The 20,714-nt window shown below is 48.0% G+C and overlaps 2 protein-coding genes across 3 annotated transcripts in view; both read right to left on the bottom strand.

Moving 5' to 3' along the window:
* The window catches only part of WDR36 (WD repeat domain 36), a 35,699-nt gene extending 30,774 nt beyond the window's left edge, over positions 1-4,925 (bottom strand). For both annotated transcript variants that reach the window (XM_038770494.1, XM_038770495.1), the window contains exons 1-3: positions 4,662-4,925; positions 682-709; positions 160-260 (exon numbers count right to left, since the gene is read on the bottom strand). In XM_038770494.1, the coding sequence (XP_038626422.1) occupies positions 160-260; positions 682-709; positions 4,662-4,823 (291 nt within the window). In that variant the 5' untranslated portion in view covers positions 4,824-4,925. The remainder of the gene's footprint in view (positions 1-159; positions 261-681; positions 710-4,661) is intronic.
* A 6,968-nt stretch (positions 4,926-11,893) lies between these two features.
* Positions 11,894-20,111, bottom strand: LOC119948950 (thymic stromal lymphopoietin). The gene is made up of 5 exons (XM_038770515.1): positions 20,027-20,111; positions 19,756-19,880; positions 18,815-18,859; positions 17,988-18,110; positions 11,894-12,086 (listed from the first exon to the last, which is right to left on the bottom strand). Exons 1-5 carry the CDS (start codon positions 20,109-20,111, stop codon positions 11,937-11,939), a joined length of 528 nt encoding a protein of 175 aa, XP_038626443.1. The 3' UTR covers positions 11,894-11,936.
* Between the last annotated feature and the right edge of the window lie 603 nt (positions 20,112-20,714).

Raw genomic sequence — 20,714 nt, 5'->3', positions numbered from 1 at the left:
CTTAGTTTACCAGATTAATTTACAGCTGCACCCCTCACTTCCAAAGACACGATCAAAAATCACCTCCACTTGAAAACTGTTAAACTACAAATCAGAGCTTGCAAAACATACACATGAAGCAAAACCAGTAAAATGTCTCAGTGATTAAGTGATACTCACCTCTTTGTTTCGGGTAAACGCACAAAGAACATTTCCATAAGCAGCAAAGATTCTCATTCTGTCAGCTGCTAAACAAGTAATATCTTGTGGTAGAGAATTACCTGAGAGTAAACAAATGAGATGAAAGTTAGCACTTAGCTCCATTAAACAAAGTAACAAACTTCCTCAAATTCACTTATAGCATTTTTCAGAGCTGCAGCCAGACGAAATCAAGCAGGTGGACAGATGCAAGAATGCAGTCTGGGGGCAAAGAGCACTGCTTTTGGCCTCAACAATCCCTTGGCTGTGTTTCCTTGATGACCTTGTGTGTGAATCAACAGAGTCTTTGATGATTTCTCAAGAAATAAGAAATACTTTTGCTGGGACTCAGATAAAAATATTTCAGTCATTTGAAACTTTCCTAAGCAGACAGATATACATTAAAAACAGCACGATTACTTCCATTACATAATTTAGAAATATCAATCATCCTTCCAAAAAAAATGCAAACAATTGGCAAAAATATGAGAAATTTCTACTTACTTACTGCCACCAGATTAAGATGGTCAGCCTGTAAAAAGACAAAAGTAAATCTTGAAATGAATCCGAGCCAGGACCTCTTTCACGTCTCTAATTTTTAATCATTCAACAATATTGATATGAGCATCTACTGGGTGTAGAGCACAGTACTTAGAAGAATAAAAGAGAAGGTGAGGACAGGATCCTTGCCCTCAAGGAGTCTACGACCTACCCTGGAAAGAGAGAGACAGTAATTTACAGGTAAATAGGAAGATGGATGGATAGAAGCATGGCGTAGTGGGAAAAGCATGGGCCTAAGAGTCAAGAGGACCTGGGTTCATATTCTGGCTCCACCATTTGTCTGCTGTGTGACCTTGGGCAAGAAACTTCACTTCTCTGGCCTCAGTTACCTCATCCATAAAACGGGGATTAAGACTGCGAGCCCCATGTGGGGCAGGGACTCTGATTAGTTTGTATCTACCCCAGTGCTTAGTTCCAGTGTCTGTCACAGTGACAAATACCATATTTTTTTTAACTGTTTAAATAGTCGGTTGATAGATACCAAAGTGTTACAGGTGATTGTGAGCGCGTTAGTCCTGAGATGGGAGTTGGTAGGATATGACCTGGGCAGATGGAAATCTTAATCCACAGTTCAGAGACTTGCAAGTTAAGGAAGGGCTGGACCACAGCAACAGAAACAGGCTTCAAGGGCAGCCAGATAGCTGACCCTTTAAGGCCCTACTTCAGAGCCTGGGGCTTAAAACAATGGAGTCTGGCCTGGAGGCCAAAGAACAAAAATGAAAACCAAGCTATCTTTACAGTGCAAAGGTTCAAAACAGGCTTTTGAAGACCAAACCGGATCCTGCCCCCGGCTCAGGGACTGAAGTTTGCAAAACTGTTTACTCTATTTATTTTACTTGTACATATCTATTCTATTTATTTTATTTTGTTAATATGTTTGGTTTTGTTCTCTATCTTCCCCTTCTAGACTGTGAGCCCACTGTTGGGAAGGGACTGTCTCTATATGTTGCCAATTTGTACTTCCCAAGCGCTTAGTACAGTGCTCTGCACACAGTAAGCACTCAATAAATACGATTGATTGATTTGCTAACTAAACAGAGCCTTTCCTGCTAGAGTTTGGGGCTCCTTTGGAGGAGGGAACTGTACTGACTACTGCCCTCTCCCAAGCTCCCAGGAGAGTGCTCTGCACACGGCAGGTGCTCAATAAATACTCCTGCTTGATCCCAGCCCCACTGCAGCAACTGGATGGTCAACAGGGGCACTGAGCACCAACGGGAGCTACTTACTATGGATGCCCCGCCTTCAGTCCCACAGCACATATATTACAAATTACTTCTTTATATTAATGCCCCTCTCCCCCCTCTAGACAGTGAGCGAACACGTCTACCAACTGTACTGTACTCTCCCAAGGGCTTAATGCAGTGCTCTGCACACAGTAAGCACTCAATAAAAACCACTGGCGATGATGAGCCAAGCGGCACTTCTGTCCATGACCATGGGTAGGGAAATTGGAACGATTGCTGCTCTAGAAAGTGAGACCCCAGAGAGCTACTGCTGCTGTGTGGGCAACTAAAGAAGAACAGAGGGGGTCACAGACCCAAGTCTCAGCACCTCCTTGCTCCCCTTTCCTCTGGGTGGCAAAAGCTCTCCAAGGTCCATTTGTCAAAAGCCATGGGGTCCCCTAGGACGTGGGGAGTGCCCAAAAGGCACTAAGAAATGGAAAGGTGGCGACACCAGGGGGTCTCCTGGGAGTCTGAGCCTTGCTGCTGCACAATGCTCAAACAAGCAGGGCTTCAGTTTCCATGGCAATCAGCAAGAGGAAGGAGGAGAGAATCTGTCCCTGTGGATTAATAACATGGTAAACCCTAAAAACATAGTGATTGCTTTTCAATTACCCAAAACTTGGTTAATGTAGATTTACCAGACCTCGAGACACCTCAGTTTAACTTATGACACGAGTTCGACGTCAAATTTGATCTAAATTCAGCGGGAGTCAAATTTGAAGGAACTGCACTGGTGAGAAATAAGGAATCTTTTCAGCAACACTGCAGACCACCCCGACAGCTACAACCACAGGTATTCCTGACCTTGGACAGGAGGAAAAAGAAAACAGGGAAAGGTGGGGAGGTAGGAAGATAACCATGGGAAGAGTGGCACAGAAGTACAAAACAGAAAGAGGGAGAGAAGTAATACTCAAATACTCCCAACCTCTTCTCACCTATGTCCCTCTCCAGTACTGCATTTCGATATCTCTCCAAAATGTTTTAAAGATCTGAAACCTCAAGACTCTAACCTCCTATTTCCCACTGACTCATTGTGGGCAGGGAATGTGTCTGTTACTGTTGCACTGTACTCTCCCAAGCACTCAAAAAAGTGCTCTGCAAACAGTAAGGCACTCAATAAATATGACTGATTTGGTGACATTCATGCTTAACCTGGCACTGGAAAACCTTCCTTATTGAAAAATTTCTGACACACTGGCATTGAGACATACTTCATCCATCAGATCGTTGGCACCTTGAATGCAGCAACCATGTCTCATACTTTTCTGCCCAACCCAACATCCCCAGGAATGAACAGAGAACGTATCTGCTAATAATAATTACGATGGCATTTGTTAAGCACCTACTATGTACATAGTAAGCGCTCAATGCATACCGCCGATTGATTGTAGACTTTGCACTCAATGGGAGCTCAATGAATATGACTAGCAATGAACCTGATTAAGGATGGAGACTGTGGAGTCTCTGAATAAGGACCATTATTAAACTCAGTCACCAAACTGCCCAGAACTATTTAGATGCAAACCGTAATTCCAGGAGGAGGGTGACTGATTTATTTGGGGGGGATCAAGAAGAGGATGAAACGGAAGACGCACATTAGGAGTTCAATAAATGCTACTGAGTGATCGAGTAATACATCCTTCAGGTAGGTGTTAAATTGTTATATTAATTACCACGTGTGATCTGCAACACTTATCAAAAATTTTACTTCTGTATAAGATCAGTTTTGGTGCCATAGGTAGGCTGGGGGGGGAGGGGTGTTTGGATTTCATCATCATCATCGACGATATTTACGTAGCGCAGAGCACTGTACTAAGAGAGTGGCCTACTCTTCCCATCAGGGACACGTTCCCTGACCACGACGAGTCTAGATTTCCAGATTCCTCCACCTCTTCTGGCTCTTTAACAAGAGTGGGAACCACATGGCTGAGGTCATAGGGAAGGGGAGGGACCCGAAACCACGGAGGAGCGGGAGACTAATAATAATAATAATGGTGGTAGTTGTTAAGCGCATACTATGTGCCAGGCACTGTACTAAGCGCTGGGATGGAGACAAACAAATCGGGTTGGACACCGGCCCTGTCCCACGTGGGGCTCCCAGTCTCACTCCCTCACTGTACTTGAAGTCACCGAGGTCCAGAGCAGTGCACTCATTCATTCAATCGTATTTATTGAGCGCTGTGTGCGGAGCACTGTACTAGGCGCTTGAGAAGTGCAGTGACTGGTCCAAGGTCGCCCGGCCGACCGGTGGCGGAGCAGGGATTAGAACCCAGGTCCTTCTGACTCCCAGGCCCGGGCTGTAGCCACTTGGCCACGCTGCTTCTCGGCAGCAGAAGAAAGGCGGGAAGTGCTGAGGCGAAGGACCTGGGTGGAAGCCCAGGGAATAAGAGGTGGTGGTGGGGGGGGTGTCTTTACTCACTTACTACAGGGAAGCAGCGTGGCTCAGTGGGAAAAGCCTGGGCTTTGGAGTCAGAGGTCATGGGTTCAAATCCCAATTTCGCCAATTGTCAGCTGTGTGACTTTGGGCAAGTCACTTAACCTCCCTGTGCCTCAGTTACCTCATCTGTAAAATGGGGATGAAGACTGTGAGCCCCCCATGGGACAACCTGATCACCTTGTTACCTCCCTAGCGCTTAGAACAGTGCTTTGCACATAGTAAGCGCTTAATAAATGCCATTATTATTATTATTATTTACTCACTTTGTAAGTGTGGACGCTCTTCCCCACGCAGGTGGTCACATAGAAGCGGCGGTGCCGCTTGTGGTAGCGGAGCACGTGCGGGAGGTGGTTGCAGTAGAGCCCCAGCGCCCGGAACCCCGCGAACAGAGAGCTGCCCGACCGTCCCTCCCTGCCGTCCGACATCTTCTGGCCGCCCCTTTCTTCGCTTTTCCTCTGCCTGTGGCTCCGGCCCCGGTGGCGGTGGCGCTGGGCCCACAACAAGCGAGCGGCGCCGGCCTGCGGATCGGAGAGCTACTTCCGGCGCGCGCGCTCGGCCGACTCGGTCGCGGTGCCCTTTGGAATGGTGTCCCTCCGACCCCGCGGCGGTGCCTCTTCAGTTCCGCAGGCGGATTCAGTTCCGGCGAGAACTGGAGCCTTGGGAAAAGAGCCTATTCTAGCCACTCCTAAGGAGTCCTAATCACCCTCTGAGATGATGATGATGATGATGATAATAATAATACAATGATAATAATATTTGTTGAGCGTTTGCTATGTGCCAGGCACTGTACTATAGAATAATAACCATTATGATGGCATTTGTTAAGCAATTACTATGTGTCAAGCACTGTTCTAAGCGCTGGGGTATTCAGGTTGCCCCATGTGGGGTTCCCAGTTTTAATCCCCATTTTACAGATGAAGTAGCTGAAGCACAGAGAAGTGAAGTGGCTTGCCCAAGGTCACACAGCCGACAATCACACAGTTCCCCCCTTCGAAACCCTATTGTAGGCTCACCTCCTCCAGGAGGCCTTCCCAGACTAAGCCCCCCTTTTCCTCTGCTCCACCTTCCCATCGCCCCGACTGGCTCCCTTTGTTCTACCCCCCACCCCCAGCACTTGTGTATATATGTACACATTTATAATTCTATTTATTTATATTAATGATGTGTATATACCTATAATTCTATTCATTTATATTGATACTACTGATGCCTGTTTACTTGTCTTGATGCCTGTCTCCCCCCTTCTAAACTGTGAGCCCGTTGTGGGCAGGGATTATCTCTATTAGCTGCTCAATTGTACTTTCCAAGCACTTAGTACAGTGCTCTGTACACAGTAAGTGCTCAATAAATACTATCAAATGAATGAAATAAACACGATTGAATGAATGAATGAATGATAAGTGGCAGAGCTGGGATTAGAATCCATGTCCCATGTCACTCCCAAGCCCGTGCTCTTCCACTATGCCATGCTGCTTGTTAAACATTTACTATGTGCCAGGCACTGTACTAAGTGCTGGGGTGAATACAATAATAATAATGGTGGTATTTGTTAAGTGCTTACTATGTGCCAGGCACTGTATTAAGCAGTGGGGTGCATATAATAATAATAAAAACGGAGGTATTTGTTAAGCACTTACTATGTGCCAGGCACTGTACTAAGTGCTGGGGAGGATACAACAACAACAACGACAATAACAATAATAATAATAATAATAATAATAATAATAATAATAATGGTGGTGGTATTTGTTAAGCACAACGAGTTTATGGTTTTGAGGATGGGAGAAGTGTTGTTCTCTCATATATGGAAGGGAAGGGAGTTCCCCATCAGGGGAGAATGTGGACAAGGTTGCAGCGGTGAGACAGATACAATTGAGGTGCACTGAGTAGGTTGGCATTAGAGGAGTGACATGTTTGGGTTAGGTTGTAGTAGATCAGTGAGGTAAAACAGGAAGGGGAGAGCTGATTGAGTGCCTTAAAGCCAGTGGTAAGGAGTTTCTGTTTACTGTGAAGGTGGATGGGCAACCACTGCTGGTTTTTGAGGAGTGGGGAGGCGTGGACTGAACTTTTTTTTTTTTTAGAAAATGCATCCAGGCAGCAGAACGAACTAAGAACTAGACTAGGGAGAGACAGGAGGCAGGAAGGTCATTGAGGAGGCTGATGCAGTAGTCGAAGTGGGATAGGATAAGTGGTTAGATCAGCATGGTGGCAGTTTGGATGGTGGATTCTGGAGATGTTATGAAGGTAGAAGGACAGAATTTAGTGACAGGCTGAAAATGTGGGCTGAATGGAATATACTTAAATGACCTTTATACTTTAGCATGTCCACATCATTAATTTGATTGGTTCAGTCATTCATTCAGTTGTATTTAGTGAGCACTTACTGTGTGCAGAGCACTGTGTTAAGCACTTGGAAAGTACAATAAAGAGAGACAATCAGCAATAAAGAGAGACAATCCCTGCCCACACCGGGCTTACAGTCTAGAAGACTAAGACTAAGATTAATTATTTTCTTGTGCCCATACGGCAATCAATTGAATGTGAAAACTCCAGGAATACATCCCACCATTCGTTTGGCCTCAAGTGCAAGTAGAAAAAGTCTCCTCTGTAAAACACCAGATCATGGTTCAGGATTGGAAGACAACTGGCAAATTTAATAATTGGTCTTAACTATCAATCATTCAATAGTGTTTATTGAGTTCTTACTATGTGCAGAGCACTGTATTAAGCACTTGGGAGAGTACAATGCAACAGAATTAGCAGACACTTTCCCTGCAAGTAATGAGTTTACAGTCTAGAGGGGGAGACAGATATTAATATAAATAAATAATAGCTAATGACTAATTTAAAGAGATATTCATAAGTGCTGTGGGATTGCGGGTGGGACAAATATCAAATGTCCAAAGGTCACAGATCCAAGGACATAGAGGACATAGAAAGGAAAGTGAGCCGGGGCAAAAAAGGCTTAATTGGAGAAGGCCTTTTGGAGGAGAGGTGACCTTAATAAGGATTTCATTCTTTCATTCAATCAATCATATTTATTGAGTGCTTACTGTATGCAGAGCACCGTACTAAGCACTTGTAAAGTACAATTCGGCAACAGAGACAATTCCTACCCAACAACAGGCTCACAGTCTAGACTTGATGGATCACATGTTTGAAATAATCATGCAATTGAGTTAAATCACCTTCACACACATTTGTGCTTCTTTGCCTTAAAATAATAATAATAATGATGGCATTTATTAAGCACTTACTATGTGCAAAGCACTGTTCTTGTGGTATTTGTTAAGCACTTACTGTGTGCCAGGCACTATACTAAGTGCTGGTGTGGATACAAGCAAATCAGGTTGGACACAGTCCCTGTCCCACATGAGGCTCACAGTCTTAATCCCCATTTTCCAGGTGAGGTAACTGAGGAGCAGAAAAGTGAAATGATTTGCCCAAGGCCACACAGCAGACAAGTGGTGGAGCAGGCATGAGAGCCCATGACCTTCTGACTCCCAGGCCTGTCCTCTATCCACTACGCCAGGCTGCTTCAGGTATGTCAAGGGATGTACAACATGGCCTAGTGGAAAGAGCATGGGCCAGGAACTCAGAGGACCTGGGTTCTAATTCCTGCTCCAATACTTACCTGCTGTGTGTGATCTTGGACAAGTCACCTAACTTCTCTGTGCCTCAGTTCCCTCATCTGCAAAATGGGGTTTCAATACCTCTTCTCCCTTCTACTTAGACTGTGAGCCCCATGTGAGCCCTGATTAGCTTGTACCTACCCCAGCACACAATGCTTAGCATATAGTGTTTAACAAACACCACAAATATCATTATTAATAATGATAACACTTTTGTTTAATACTCTTTTGTTATTTAATTTTAATTCTGGTATTTCTTACAATGCTCACTCATTTTGCAGTGTGTGCAAAGTTTGCTTTGGCTCAGTAACCTCCCTTCCTCTCCCCCTCAACCTTTGAAGTACTTTGACTTGAATAGAAAAATTAAAGCCTATTTCAATAGATGTTTTTCTCTATTAAGTACTGGATTATGAAAGAACTCAAATTCATTCATTCATTCAATCGTATTTATTGAGCGCTTACTGTGTGCAGAGCACTGTACTAAGTGCTTGGAAAGTACAATTCAGCAAAAAAGAGAGAGACAATCCCTGCCCACACCGGATTTATTATTCCCTCTAGACTGTAAGCTCCTTGTGGGCCATCATCAATCATCAATCAACCAGTTAATCAATTGCATTTGTTGAGAGTTTACTGTGTGCAGAGCACTGTACTAAGCGCTTTGGAGATACACATATATATATATATACATATATATGTATATATCTATAATTCTATTCATTTTTATTGATGTTATTGATGCCTGTCTACTTGTTTTGTTTTGTTGTCTGTCTCCCCCCTTCTAGACTGTGAGCCCGTTGTTGGGTAGGGATTGTCTCTATCTGTTGCCGAAGTATACTTTCCAAGTGCTTAGTACAGTGCTCTGCACACAGTAAGCGCTCAATAAATATGATTGAATGAATGAATATCAATGAGCTTACATTCTAGAGGGGAAGACAGACATTAATAAAAATAAATAAATTATTGCTACGTACATAAGTAGTGTGGGGCTGAGGGTGGGGTGAATACAGGCTACAAGTCCAAGTGCAAGGGTGATGCAGAAGAGAATGGGAGAAGAGGAAAGGAGAGCTTAGTCGGGGGAGACCTCTTGGAGGAGATGTGTTTTAATAATAATGATGGTATTTGTAAAGGATTTACTGTGTGCCAGGCACTGTACTAAGCGCTGGGTTGGATACAAGCAAAATGGATTGGACACAGTCTCTGTCCCTCGTGGGGCTCACAGTCTCAACCTCCATTTTACAGATGAGGTCACTGAGACATAGAGTAGTGAAGTGACTTGCCGAAGGTCACACAACAGACAAGGAGTGGAGCCGGGATTAGAACACCTGACCTTCTGACTCCCAGCCCGGTGTTCTGTCCACTGCACCATGCTGCTTCTCATGGCTTTGGAGGCGGGGAGAGCAATCGTCCATTGGATATAAAGCAGGGAAGGAGTTCCAAGCCAGAGGCGAGACAGATGAGATTGCGGTACAGAGAGGAGGTTAGCATTAGAAGACCAAAGTGTTCTGGGCTGGGTTGTAGGAGAGTAGCGAGGTGAGGTAGGAGGGGGCAAGATGATTAAGTGCTTCAAAGCCAATGGTGAGGAATTTCTGCTTGATCCAGAGGGTGGATGGGCGACCACTGCAGTTTCTTGAAGAGTGGAGAAACACGGCCTGAATATTTTTGTAGAAAAATGATCCGGGCAGCAGAGAGAAGTAAGGACTGAAGTAGGGAGAGACAGGAAGCAGGGAGGCCAGCAAGGAAGTCGTCGCAGTAATCAAGGCAGGGTAGGATAAATGCTAAGGGATCATGTCTACTAACTCTGCTATATTGTACTTTCCCAAGTGCTTATTAGAGCTCTGCACACAGTAAGCACTCAGTACATACCACTGATTGATTGATGTTAGCACAAATTGCCTTTTTGCTTAATATGATGCGTGGCTCAGTGGAAAGAGCACAGGCTTTGGAGTCAGAGGTCATGGGTTCAAATTCCGGCTCTACCAATTGTCAGCTGTGTGACTTTGGGCAAGTCCCTTAACTTCTCTGTGCCTCAGTTACCTCATCTGTAAAATGAGGATTAAGACTGTGAGCCCCCAGTGGGACAACCTGATCGCCTTGTAACCTCCCCAGCACTTAGAACAGTGCTTTGCACAGAGTAAGCACTTAATAAATGCCATCATTATCATAACACACCTAAATTGAAAACTAGGAGAAAGCCAGCAAATGTGGAAAAGAACGGGTCTCAGATTGAAAGAGTTCCTGAGAGGAAAGTGACTCAAGGTCGAGAGTACAAGGGACTGTTGGGAGAAAGGAGGGAAAAGGCAGTGAGAATTAAACAAGATATATCTGAGAAAAAAATGTGTTCAGATAAGACAACCAAACCATGAAGGAATTTGGCAGATGAAGAAACAGGCAAAAAGCAAGCCAGAATAAACACAGACACTTCTGCACAGGGGATAGAAATCTAAAAAATAAAGTGAGTGTGAAATCTCAGTGACTAGTGAGGCGTTTGATGTAACTGAAATCTTTGCTACTTGATGGAGGCGGGAACGATAAAAAGATGAAGTGCTGCCAGACATGAGAGGATAGACAGAGGAAGGGAAGCAGCTCCTTACTCGCACACCTCCCACTCTTGACTCCTAGCTCTTACCCTCCCCCAAGCCCAGAACTCCTTCCTCTTTCAAATCGACCAGAACAGAGTTCTCCCCATCTTTAAATACCAGGGTTTCCAAGAGGCATTTGCGAGCTTCATTTTTCCTACCCTTCCAGCACTCATGTATTCACAGCTACCCAAGGCATTGACGGACATGCTCAAGTTAAACACTCATTCATTTTCCCATTCTTTCATTATACCTATTGTAGTTCTCCTTTTCCTCCCAGTTATACCTAGTTTTGTGTCTGGCCCTGCTACCACCACTGGCCAAGAGGCAACAGAAGATCGTGGGTTCTAATCCCGGCTCCACCACTTGCCTGCTGTGTGACCTCGGGCGAGTCACTTAGCTTCTCTGGGTCTCAGTTACCTCATCTGGAAAATGGGGATTGAGACTGTGAGCCCCATGTGGCTAACACAATTTGCCTGTATCCTCCTCAGCGCTTAGTACAGTGCCTGGCACACAGTAAATGCATAACAAATACCACAATTATTATCTGTGCAGCAGAGTGAATAATAGCATCAACTTCATTCTGGGAGACCCACGGAAGTGTAAATCCAGTACTGGAACCTACATCCAGAAACTGAACTTGTTTGTGGAATATATAGTTATATATAATATATAGTTAAAACTCCAAAATGCTAGGCAGTGGGAGGCTTCTGGAGGATTAGGACCTTTAATAGAACCTCTGGGACATCCTACAAATCTTGGCACGATCCCAACCTTGAGCCTGGCCGTAAGGATGAGCCCACTATTAAATCCCTCTTTGGAGAAAAATAAAGAATTAAAATCCAAAGCAATTCACAAGAGCCACTTTGGACAAAGCCTGTGTCTACCCCAGTGCTTAGTACAATGGCTGGCACATAGTAAGCACTTAACAAATACCATAAAACATAATAAAACATCTTTTCAAAGCCAATTTTCATTGAAACTCATTTAATCTTGCATCTCCATTCAAAAATAACTTGAACCAGATACGCAAGTCATAAAACCGTGGGCAGGACATACATGTTTCGAACTTTATCAAGGGAGGCATAAAATATGTCTATTAAGTATATAAAAAGAGACATTCCACAATTATATTTCTTTGAAAAATATTTTATTAAGAAAGTCATGCATTGTGGTGCTTAGCCTTTTTTTACAAATGAACATCATCTTACAATGTGTTTACAAAATAAGTTAGTTCAGAGGAATTCTTAAAAAAATATAAATAATCTTTAAAAATAATGAAGGCACTTTTCCAGAATCTATAGGCATTAACAGACCATCATTCTTCTCGTCATTTTGGCTGTATCCGACTGTAATGCTGCCAGGTTTTTTTTAAGTTTGCAAGTATTTGAAAACATGATTCATTTTTCTTATCTTTATCATTTCTTATTCTTTTGCTTCTTTTCCTTCTGCTCTGAATGTTCTGGTTGTCTGGTTGTGTCTGAGAGTATAGTGAAAGTACATATTAAATCCAAGACCCTAATATTTGGGTATCACATCTACCTACTCAAAGAGGCCTTCCCTGACTAAGCCCTCATTTCCCCTACTCCCTTTCCCTTCTGTGTCACCCTTACACTTGGATTTGTACCCTTTATTCACCCCATGCTCAGCCCCACAGCACTTCTGTACGTATCGGTAATTTATTTTAATGTCTGTCGCCCCCCTCTAGGCTGTGAGCTCCTCGTGGGCAGGGAATGTGCCTACCAACTCTGTTAAAGTGTACTCTCCCAAGCGCTTACTACAGTGTTCTGCACCCAGTAAGTACTCAATAAATATGATTGACTAATTGATTGATTGATTGGGAGAGCATTTCCACAGCCCACTCACCTTGGACACAGGCTGCCTCCAGCAGCCAAGTTATTCTCCCCTCCATAGGCCTGAATGGCATGGAGAATGCCTGGGAAGGGGAAAGAGGAATTTATCATTTCCCAAAGATTGAGACGCTGAGCAATTGAAAATTTCCAACCAGGTCCTGAGGCATCGTGGGCCGTGAGTTAACAGTATCATTAAACCTGAGTCTCTTGGCTTACTTTACATGAGGGTTCAAGCCAGGAGCCCTCCTGAGAAAGAAAGCGTGGAATCCCTCCACCAGCACCCCCTACATACATGCCAGATTAATTCTGGAGAATCACTAGATCATCTCTGCCAAGAAAAGCCCCTTCATTGAGCTGAAGTTTAGCCCCTAGGAACTGGAGTGTGTGGCACTGGGAAGAGTGATGGTGGGCTCATCAGAACTCTTCCCTGCCCTAGTGCAGGTGATGGAAGGAAAGAAGCTTTGACAATCTTTGAAGAGGCTTATGGGGCCTGAAAGTTTAAGTTTAAAGCTACCTCATAAACCAGCTAGGACACAAGTCTGCCTGAATCCAGCCAGGGCTGCTGGGTATCAAATTTAGGTGTATCTCCACTTTTACCTCTGGGTCTTTGATTCTCAACAACCCAGGGGCCCAGAAGAGCCCCTCCTCAGAATAATAATAATAACAATAATAATAATAATGGTATTTGTTAAGCACTTATGATGTGCCAGACACTGTGCTAAGCAGTGGGGGAATACGAGCAAAGCGTATTGTCCCACATTGGACTCATGGTCTTAATCCCCATTTTACAGATGAGGTAACTGAGGCACAGAGAAAATGAAGTGACTTGCCAAAGGTCACACGGCAGACAAGTAGCAGAGCCGGGATTAGAACCTATGACCTTCTGACTCGCAGGCCTGTGTTCTATCCACTAGGCCACACTACTCCTCCTGAACCCCTAATCCTTTCCTCCTTTTCGGGGGTGAGATTGGTGTAGACAGTTGACCATGAATTTTGAAGGGCTCACCCTAACTCAAGGAAAATAGTGCTTTCATAGGATAAAATTAGAAAAGACTGATGTCTAGAGTTTTTCTTTTTTTATTCAGACCTCCTTAGCAAAAGATTACTTGAAGACAATTTTCCTGCTGAAGATGAGAATTTGTCCTAGTGTTATGTTAGCCACCTGGGAGTGAAAGTTTCCTTTCTTCACAGTATAGACTTTGTATTACATTCCATCATTTCTATGATCTGTAATTTATTTGTCTCCCCCTTAGGCTGTAAGTTCCTCATGGACAGGGATGGAGTCTATCCACTCTACCGTAATGAACTTCCCCAAGTGCTGCTTAGTCCAGTGTTCCACACACGGTACACACTAAATCAATACCACTGAGTGATTGATTGATTGATGTATTCCACGAATCCCTCCCCTTTTTCAGTTAGGGGAAACCAGTGCCTCCGGAGTGACTTGCCTAGTGAGTGACCAGGGCCTGGAAGTTTAGGGAGACGGGCAGAGAGGCAGGGGGCGACCAGGGCCGGGAGGCAGAGGGGGACCAGTGAGGGAAGGCAGAGGAGGACCTTGGCCAGGATGTAGAGGGGTACCTGGGTCCAGAGATGGGGGACCAGGGCCTAGAAGTAGAGGGGAACCAGGGCCGGGATGGAAAGAAAGGCCAAGGCCTGGAGGTAGAGGGTGATGAGGGCTGGCTGGCACAGAGGGACAAGGGCCGGGAGGCATAGGGAGACCAGGGACCAGAGGTACAAGGCAACAAGGGCTGGGTCGAACCAGGGCACCATGCCGGTAGACAGAGAGGGACCAGATCTGGGCAGAAGACGTGGACCAAGGTAGGGAGGTAGAGGGGAACTAGGGCCGGAGGGAGAAGGGGACCAGGGCCGAGAAGCCAGGGTGGGTGGGCAGGGCAGAGAGGCTGAGGGGGATCGGAGCTGGGATATAGAGGGGGACCAGGGCCAGGATTCACTGGGGTACATGGGCTGGGAGGCAGAGGAGGACCAGGGCTGAGAGGTGGGAGGGACCAGGGTAGGGACGCAGAGAGGAACCAGGAATGGGAAGCCGAGGGGGACCTAGGTCAGGAGGCAGAGGGTGACCAGGGCCAGGAGGAAGAGGGGTACCTGGACCGGGAAACAAAGGGACCAGGGCCAGGAAGTAGTGGGGTACCTGGTCTGGAGGTCATGGGTACCAGGGCTGGTTGGTAGAGGGGAACCAGGGCAGTGAAGGAGAAGGACCCGGTCCAGGAGGTAGAGGGGCATAAGGGCGGGGAGGCAGAGGGGGACCAGGGCCAGGAGGCAGAGGGTTACCTGGCCCTGCAGTCAGGTAGACTAGGGCTGAGCGGCAGAGCAGGACCATGGCCGGGAGGCAGAGGGGTACCTGGACCAGAAAACAAGGGGACCAGTGCCAGAAGTTAGAGGGGTACCTGGGCCGGGAGGCAGGGAGACCAGAGCGGGCAGGTAGAGGGGACCCAGGGCCGCGAAGGAGAGAAGGACCAGGGCTTGGAGGTAGAGGGAGAACAGTTCCGGGAAGCACAGAGGGACCAGGCAACGGAGGCAGAGGGGGACCATGGCAGGGTGGCAGAAGGGGACCAGGGCCAGGAGGCCAATTTGTATCTGGACTGGGAGGCAGAGGGGTACCTGGGCCAGGAGGCAAGGGGACCAGGGCCTGGAGGTAGAGGGCACCAAGGCCCGGGATGGAGAGAGACCCAAGGGCCTGGACGTAGAGGGAGATTCAGGCTGGGAGGCACAGAGAGACCTAGCCCGGGAGGCACAGAGGGACATGGGCCGGGAGGCAGTGGGACTATGGCCGAGAGGTGGGGGGAACCAGGATAGGGAGGCAGAGGGGGACCAGGCCCGCGAGGCAGAGGGGGATCAGGGCCCCGAGGCAGAGGGGGTACCTGGGCCGGGAGACAGGGGGATCAGGGCCAGGATGCAGAGGGGGGAAAAGAGCCAGGATGCAGAGGGGGAAAAGAGCCAGGATGCAGCGGGGTACCTGGGCTGGGAGGTAGAGGGAGACCAGGTCCAGAAGCAGAGGGGAACCAGGTCCGAGAACCAGGGGAGGACCAGTGCAGGCAGAGGGGGACCAGGAATGGGAGGTAGAAGGGGACCAGGGTGGGGAGGCAGAGGGGTACCAGAGTCGGGAGGTATTGGGGTACTTGGGTTGGGAGACAGTTGGACCAGGGCCCGGAGGAGGAGGGAACCAAAGGCCGGGATGGAGAGAGACCCAAGGGCCTGGAGGTAGGAGACCAAGTCCGGGATGCACAGGGACCAGGTTTGGGAGGCAGAAGAGTACCTGGGCCAGGAGACGGGGTCGACGGCCAGGAGACAGAGGCGTACTAGGCCAGGAGATGGGTAGCAGGGCTGGGATGTATATGGTTGGGATGGAGAGGGGGAGCCGGGCCTGGAGGCAGAGGAGGGCCAGGGCCAGAAGGCAGAGGGATACCTGGGCCGGGAGATGAGGGACCAGGGCCGGGAGGCAGAGGGTGACCTGGGCTAGGAGACAGAGGAACCAGGGTCGGGAGACAAAGGGGGACCAGGGCGGAAAAGTGGGGGCGACAAGGGCAGGGAGGCAGAGGGGGACCAGAGCTGGGAGGCCGAGGGGGACCAGGGCCTGGAGGTGCGGGGGTACCTGGCCCGGGAAACGGGGAATAGGGCCTGGAGGTAGAGGTGACCCAGGGCCATGATGGAGAGAGGGACCAGGGCCTGGAGGTTGAAGGAGACCAGGGCCGGGATGCAGACGGGGATCAGGATGGGGAGGCAGAGGGGGACCAGGGCCAGGAGGCAGAGGAGTACCTGGGCCGGGAGACAGTGGGTCCATGCCCGGGAGGAAGAGGGGTACCTAGGCCTGGAGAAAGTGGGACCATGGCTGAGAAACAGATGGGAACCTGTCCCAAGAGGCGGGGGCGACCAGGTCAGAGAGGCAGAGGCAGACCAGAGCCGGGAAGCCGAGGGATACCTGGGCCGGGAGAAAGGGGGACCAGGGCCAGGAGGTAGAGGTGTACCCGGGCCGAGAGGTAGAGCAGGGCCATGGCCAAGAAGTAGGGGGGACCGGGATCATGAGGCCTAGGGGGAAACAAAATTTATTTTAAAATTTATTTTAAAATTTATTTTACTTGTACATTTCTATCCTACTTATTTTATTTTGTTGGTATGTTTGGTTCTGTTCTCTGTCTCCCCCTTTTAGACTGTGAGTCCACTGTTGGGTAGGGACTGTCTCTATGTGATGCCAATTTGTACTTCCCAAGCGCTTAGTACAGTGCTCTGCACATAGTAAGCGCTCAATAAATACGATTGATTGATTGATTGATTGATTGATTGATTGATCTGGGCCAGAAGACAGGGAGACCAGAGCCGAGAGGCAGAGGGGGACCAGGGCCAGGAGGCAGTGTGGAACCTCGGCCAGGAGACAGGGGGACCAGGGCCGGGAGGTAGAGGGGACCTGGGCCAGGATGGAGAGAGGTACCAGGGCGTGTAGGTCCAGGGAGACCAGGGCCGGGAGGCACGGAGGGACCAGGGCCGGGAGGCAGAGAGGTTCCCGGGCCGGGAGGCAGAGGGGGATCGGGGCCGATAAGCAGGGGGACCAGGGTATGGAGGCAGAGGCGGACCTGGGCCAGGAGGCAGATGGCGACCGGGGCTCCAGTGGCTACCAATCAATCTGCGCATCAGGCAGAAACTCCTCACCCTCGGCTTCAAGGCTCTCCATCACCTCTCCCCCTCCTACCTCACCTCCCTTCTCTCCTTCTACAGCCCAGCCCTCACCCTCCGCTGCTAATCTCCTCACCGTGCCTCGTTCTCGCCTGTCCCACCGTCGACCCCCGGCCCACGTCATCCCCCTGGCCTGGAATGCCTTCTCTCCGCATATCCACAAAGCAAGCTCTCTTCCTCCTTTCAAGGCCCTACTGAGAGCTCACCTCCTCCAGGAGGCCTTCCCAGACTGAGCCCCCTCCTTCCTCTCCCCCTCCTCTCCCTCCCCATCCCCCCTGCCTTACCTCCTTCCCCTCCCCACAGCACCTGTATATATGTATATATGTTTGTACATATTTATTACTCTATTTATTCATTTATTTTACTTGTACATGTTTATTCTATTTATTTTATTTTGTTAATATGTTTGGTTTTGTTCTCTGTCTCCCCCTTCTAGACTGTGAGCCCACTGTTGGGTAGGGACTGTCTCTATATGTTGCCAACTTGTACTTCCCAAGCGCTTAGTACAGTGTTCTGCACACAGTAAGCGCTCAATAAATATGATTGATTGATTGATTGATTGATTGATTGAACAGAAGTGTTCCCTGAGAAAAGTACCTTCTCCGGCTCTGGCTGTGGAATTCGCTCTCTCCCCATAGTGTTTTACAAGTCATTCATCTTCCCCTGCACCCTATGACCATGTCCTTGGGGACATAGTGACTCGAACCATAGGCAAGATCGCTTCAGTCTCGGTTTAAGCAGCATGATTAGTCAGTAGTTGTATAGGCAGAATCACCCAAGTAGAAGCCCCCAAAACTCCGGAGTGCAAGACAGAGGGACATGGACGTCCAGTCAGTCCTTACCTGCCATCCGGAGTAGTCTGGGCAGTGCTTGCTCAGGGTGGAGAGGATCTGATTCATTAACTCTTCCGAGGAACAGTTCTTCACCTTGGGACTGGTCCGATCTATAACCGTCAGGCAAGTGACCTGCTCAAGGTGGAAGAGAGAGAGAGTTGAAAAAGGAAAAAGGAGACGAAAGGAAAACGATGATGGAGGACTGGGGAGGGGCGGGTAGGAGAGAACGAAGAAGAAGAGGGGAATGGAAGAGACAAGGAGTGAGGAAGACAGAGTGAGCAGAGGCAGAAACAGAGAGATGAGAATGAGATGGAAAGGAAAGAAGGAAGGAAAAGGAGTGAAGTGTGGGGGAGAGGGGGGAGGCCGGGGCAGTTGGCGTTAGGGAGGAAAAATAGACCCGGGAGGAGAGAGGAAGGGAAAGCGGTTTCTGCTTCTGGGCAAACGAATCCAGAAGCAGAGGCGTCAGGGCTCAGTGTCGGAGCGCGGTCCATAGGTGGCGCCAGTGGCCCCAGACGGCTCTCCGATTACCGTATTTCTCCCCCATTAGGGTAGAGACGCACCTTCAGAAATCCTGGTTCCCTTCCTCCAACTTTGAAAACGGGAGTTAGCTCTCTAACCTGAGGCTCCCGAGGAAGGTTACGATTAGATCACACTGAATGAGCTTCCTGAAGACATACCCCCTGGCTGTGCCTAATTGAGATAGCGCTGCATTTGGAGTTGTTTGGGGTTTTTTTTTTCCCCCAAGGACAGGGGCTCTCCAGTCTTTGAGCTCCTTGGGGAGCCCCATACCCCCGGGACTCCGCTGCAGATCTCAAACCGCCCACTGCCCCACTCACCGTGTTGGAGCAGGAACTAATCCCATCAAGGCCAGTAGTGTTTATCTAGAGAAAAAAGGCAAAGCGATCCTGAGATTCCCAAAGGAGCATCATCCCTCTCCAAGACTTCTCCTTGAAAGCGCTGCTTATGTTTCTAACTAAGGCATATCCCATATTTGCAGAGAATAAACGCTTTTGGGGGCCTAAATTCCCCCCCGTTCCCCCCCCGCCACGCACCACCGTGTATACGCTTGCAGGTGCACCCCCCCGAAATCCAGATACGGGTATTCATAAGGTCATAATTGTAAACGATGGCATTCCCGTTAGAAAAATGAATGCCGTCCTTTCCATAAGCAGAGAACCATCTTTTCTAAAAAATTTAACAACTTTTGAAAAGCAAAATCACTCCAGTAGTCCTTGACCATGCTCTCTCTACGGTCTGGAAAGACCTCAAGCACGTGTCCTCTGCTGTTCCCTCCAACTAAGATTTCGCTCTGACTCCTGAGTCTTGGGTAAGCCTACACACACACACATCCATCCTCCGATCGACACCGCGATGCATTCCGTCATTCTCCTTGCAGGACTAGAAAAGAACATAGATGTGGGCAAGATCACATGAATCGCGCCTCGAGTTAATATATTAAAAAGAGGATTTTCCTCAACACTTCTACCCAGTTTCGAGGTCAATTTCAGTGAGAATTACAGGAGAGACACGATGGAAATGTCAGCCCTCATTAACCCTTACCAAATTCAAGGAATTCTTGGAAAAAAACCCACACATCTTGGCCAATGCCTATATCACACGTGTATAGTTATTTGCTCTGGTTATAAATTAACCAACAGAATAGCCAAGAAATAAACCGGTCAAGTCTTTCGCATCCCGTTTCTCCAAAGGAGTGCATTTAAAATATAGATTCTAAAAGTCCCATTACCCACCCATCCAAAATCAAATTCAGGGCTACCTTGTTCAGACTGGCAAATATGACAAATTTATAATCCTTTTTAATCTGGTGATGGTTGCAGCCACTAAAGTTGTAAGACAGCACCAGGGCAGTTAGTTGAAATAAGGTGATCCACCTATAAAGAACTGCACCGATACAAAGCAGTTAGCCACTTGGAAGATTTCCCCCTTCTCTCCCCCCCCCAACCCATACCCTTGCCCTCTCTACCAAGTGGTGGTAGCTCCCCGAAACCTAAAGAACTGCCCTTGGTGCATGACTAAACCAAGGTTACCTTGCTGGCCTCTGAAGGGCATATGCCTCTGTGGCCTATAGTCATTCATGGTGTTGCCTGAAGTTGGATTCTCCCTGGCGATCATGAGAGCTTTCCTGGCTCGGCATATATAGGTACCTTGACGCCTACGGACGCTTGTTTCTTTTTCAAAGGCCAATGAAGCTCTTGTAGGTCACAAGGGCTTCGGAAAAAAAGATGTCTGGATTATTCATCATGGCAGAGGTGTCACTACTGGCCGAAGAGGGAAAAAAATGCACTTTTAGAAGACTTTACCCTCTCCACCCCCCAGGAAAATCCCTTCCCTTTTCCTCCTCCCCCACCCTGTCCTCTCCCTTATCTCCCCCCCCCCCACCCCACCATCTCCTCACTTATTTCCCCCAGGACGGGAACCTAGTTCAAAACCTGACCTTTAAGTGAGAACGGGATGAGAGGAAGTGTTTAGGTTTGTTGGATGAGCTGAACGCACCAGCATTTTGTCAGGGCAACCGCGGAAGCTCCCTACCCCTCAACTTCCCAACCAGCTTCGCTGTTGATAGGAAAAGCACCTTTCTCTGGCTGGGAAAGACCCTATTCCCTCAAGTTCACCCTCTTTCCTAACTTGTCTCCCTGCACGCTCCTGGGGCTGTTCCTCGCGTGCTGGGTCTGGAGACGGACGAGGCACGGGGATTCCAGCTCAGCCTTCGGGCTC

Source organism: Tachyglossus aculeatus, chromosome X3 (assembly GCF_015852505.1).
Source record: "Tachyglossus aculeatus isolate mTacAcu1 chromosome X3, mTacAcu1.pri, whole genome shotgun sequence".
NCBI lineage: Eukaryota > Metazoa > Chordata > Mammalia > Monotremata > Tachyglossidae > Tachyglossus > Tachyglossus aculeatus.
This window is presented reverse-complemented; position numbering and strand designations above follow the sequence as displayed.

Excerpts from the sequence above, each read along its gene's own strand:
- LOC119948950 (XM_038770515.1), bottom strand. The coding sequence starts at position 20,111 with ATGATCGCCAGGGAGAATCCAACTTCAGGCAACACCATGAATGACTAT. Across the intron at positions 19,881-20,026 it reads GCCCTTCAGAGGCCAGCAAG|TTCTTTATAGGTGGATCACC; the intron begins GTAACCTTGGTT and ends GTATCGGTGCAG. Across the intron at positions 18,111-18,814 it reads TTAGTTCCTGCTCCAACACG|GTCACTTGCCTGACGGTTAT; the intron begins GTGAGTGGGGCA and ends CACCTTGAGCAG.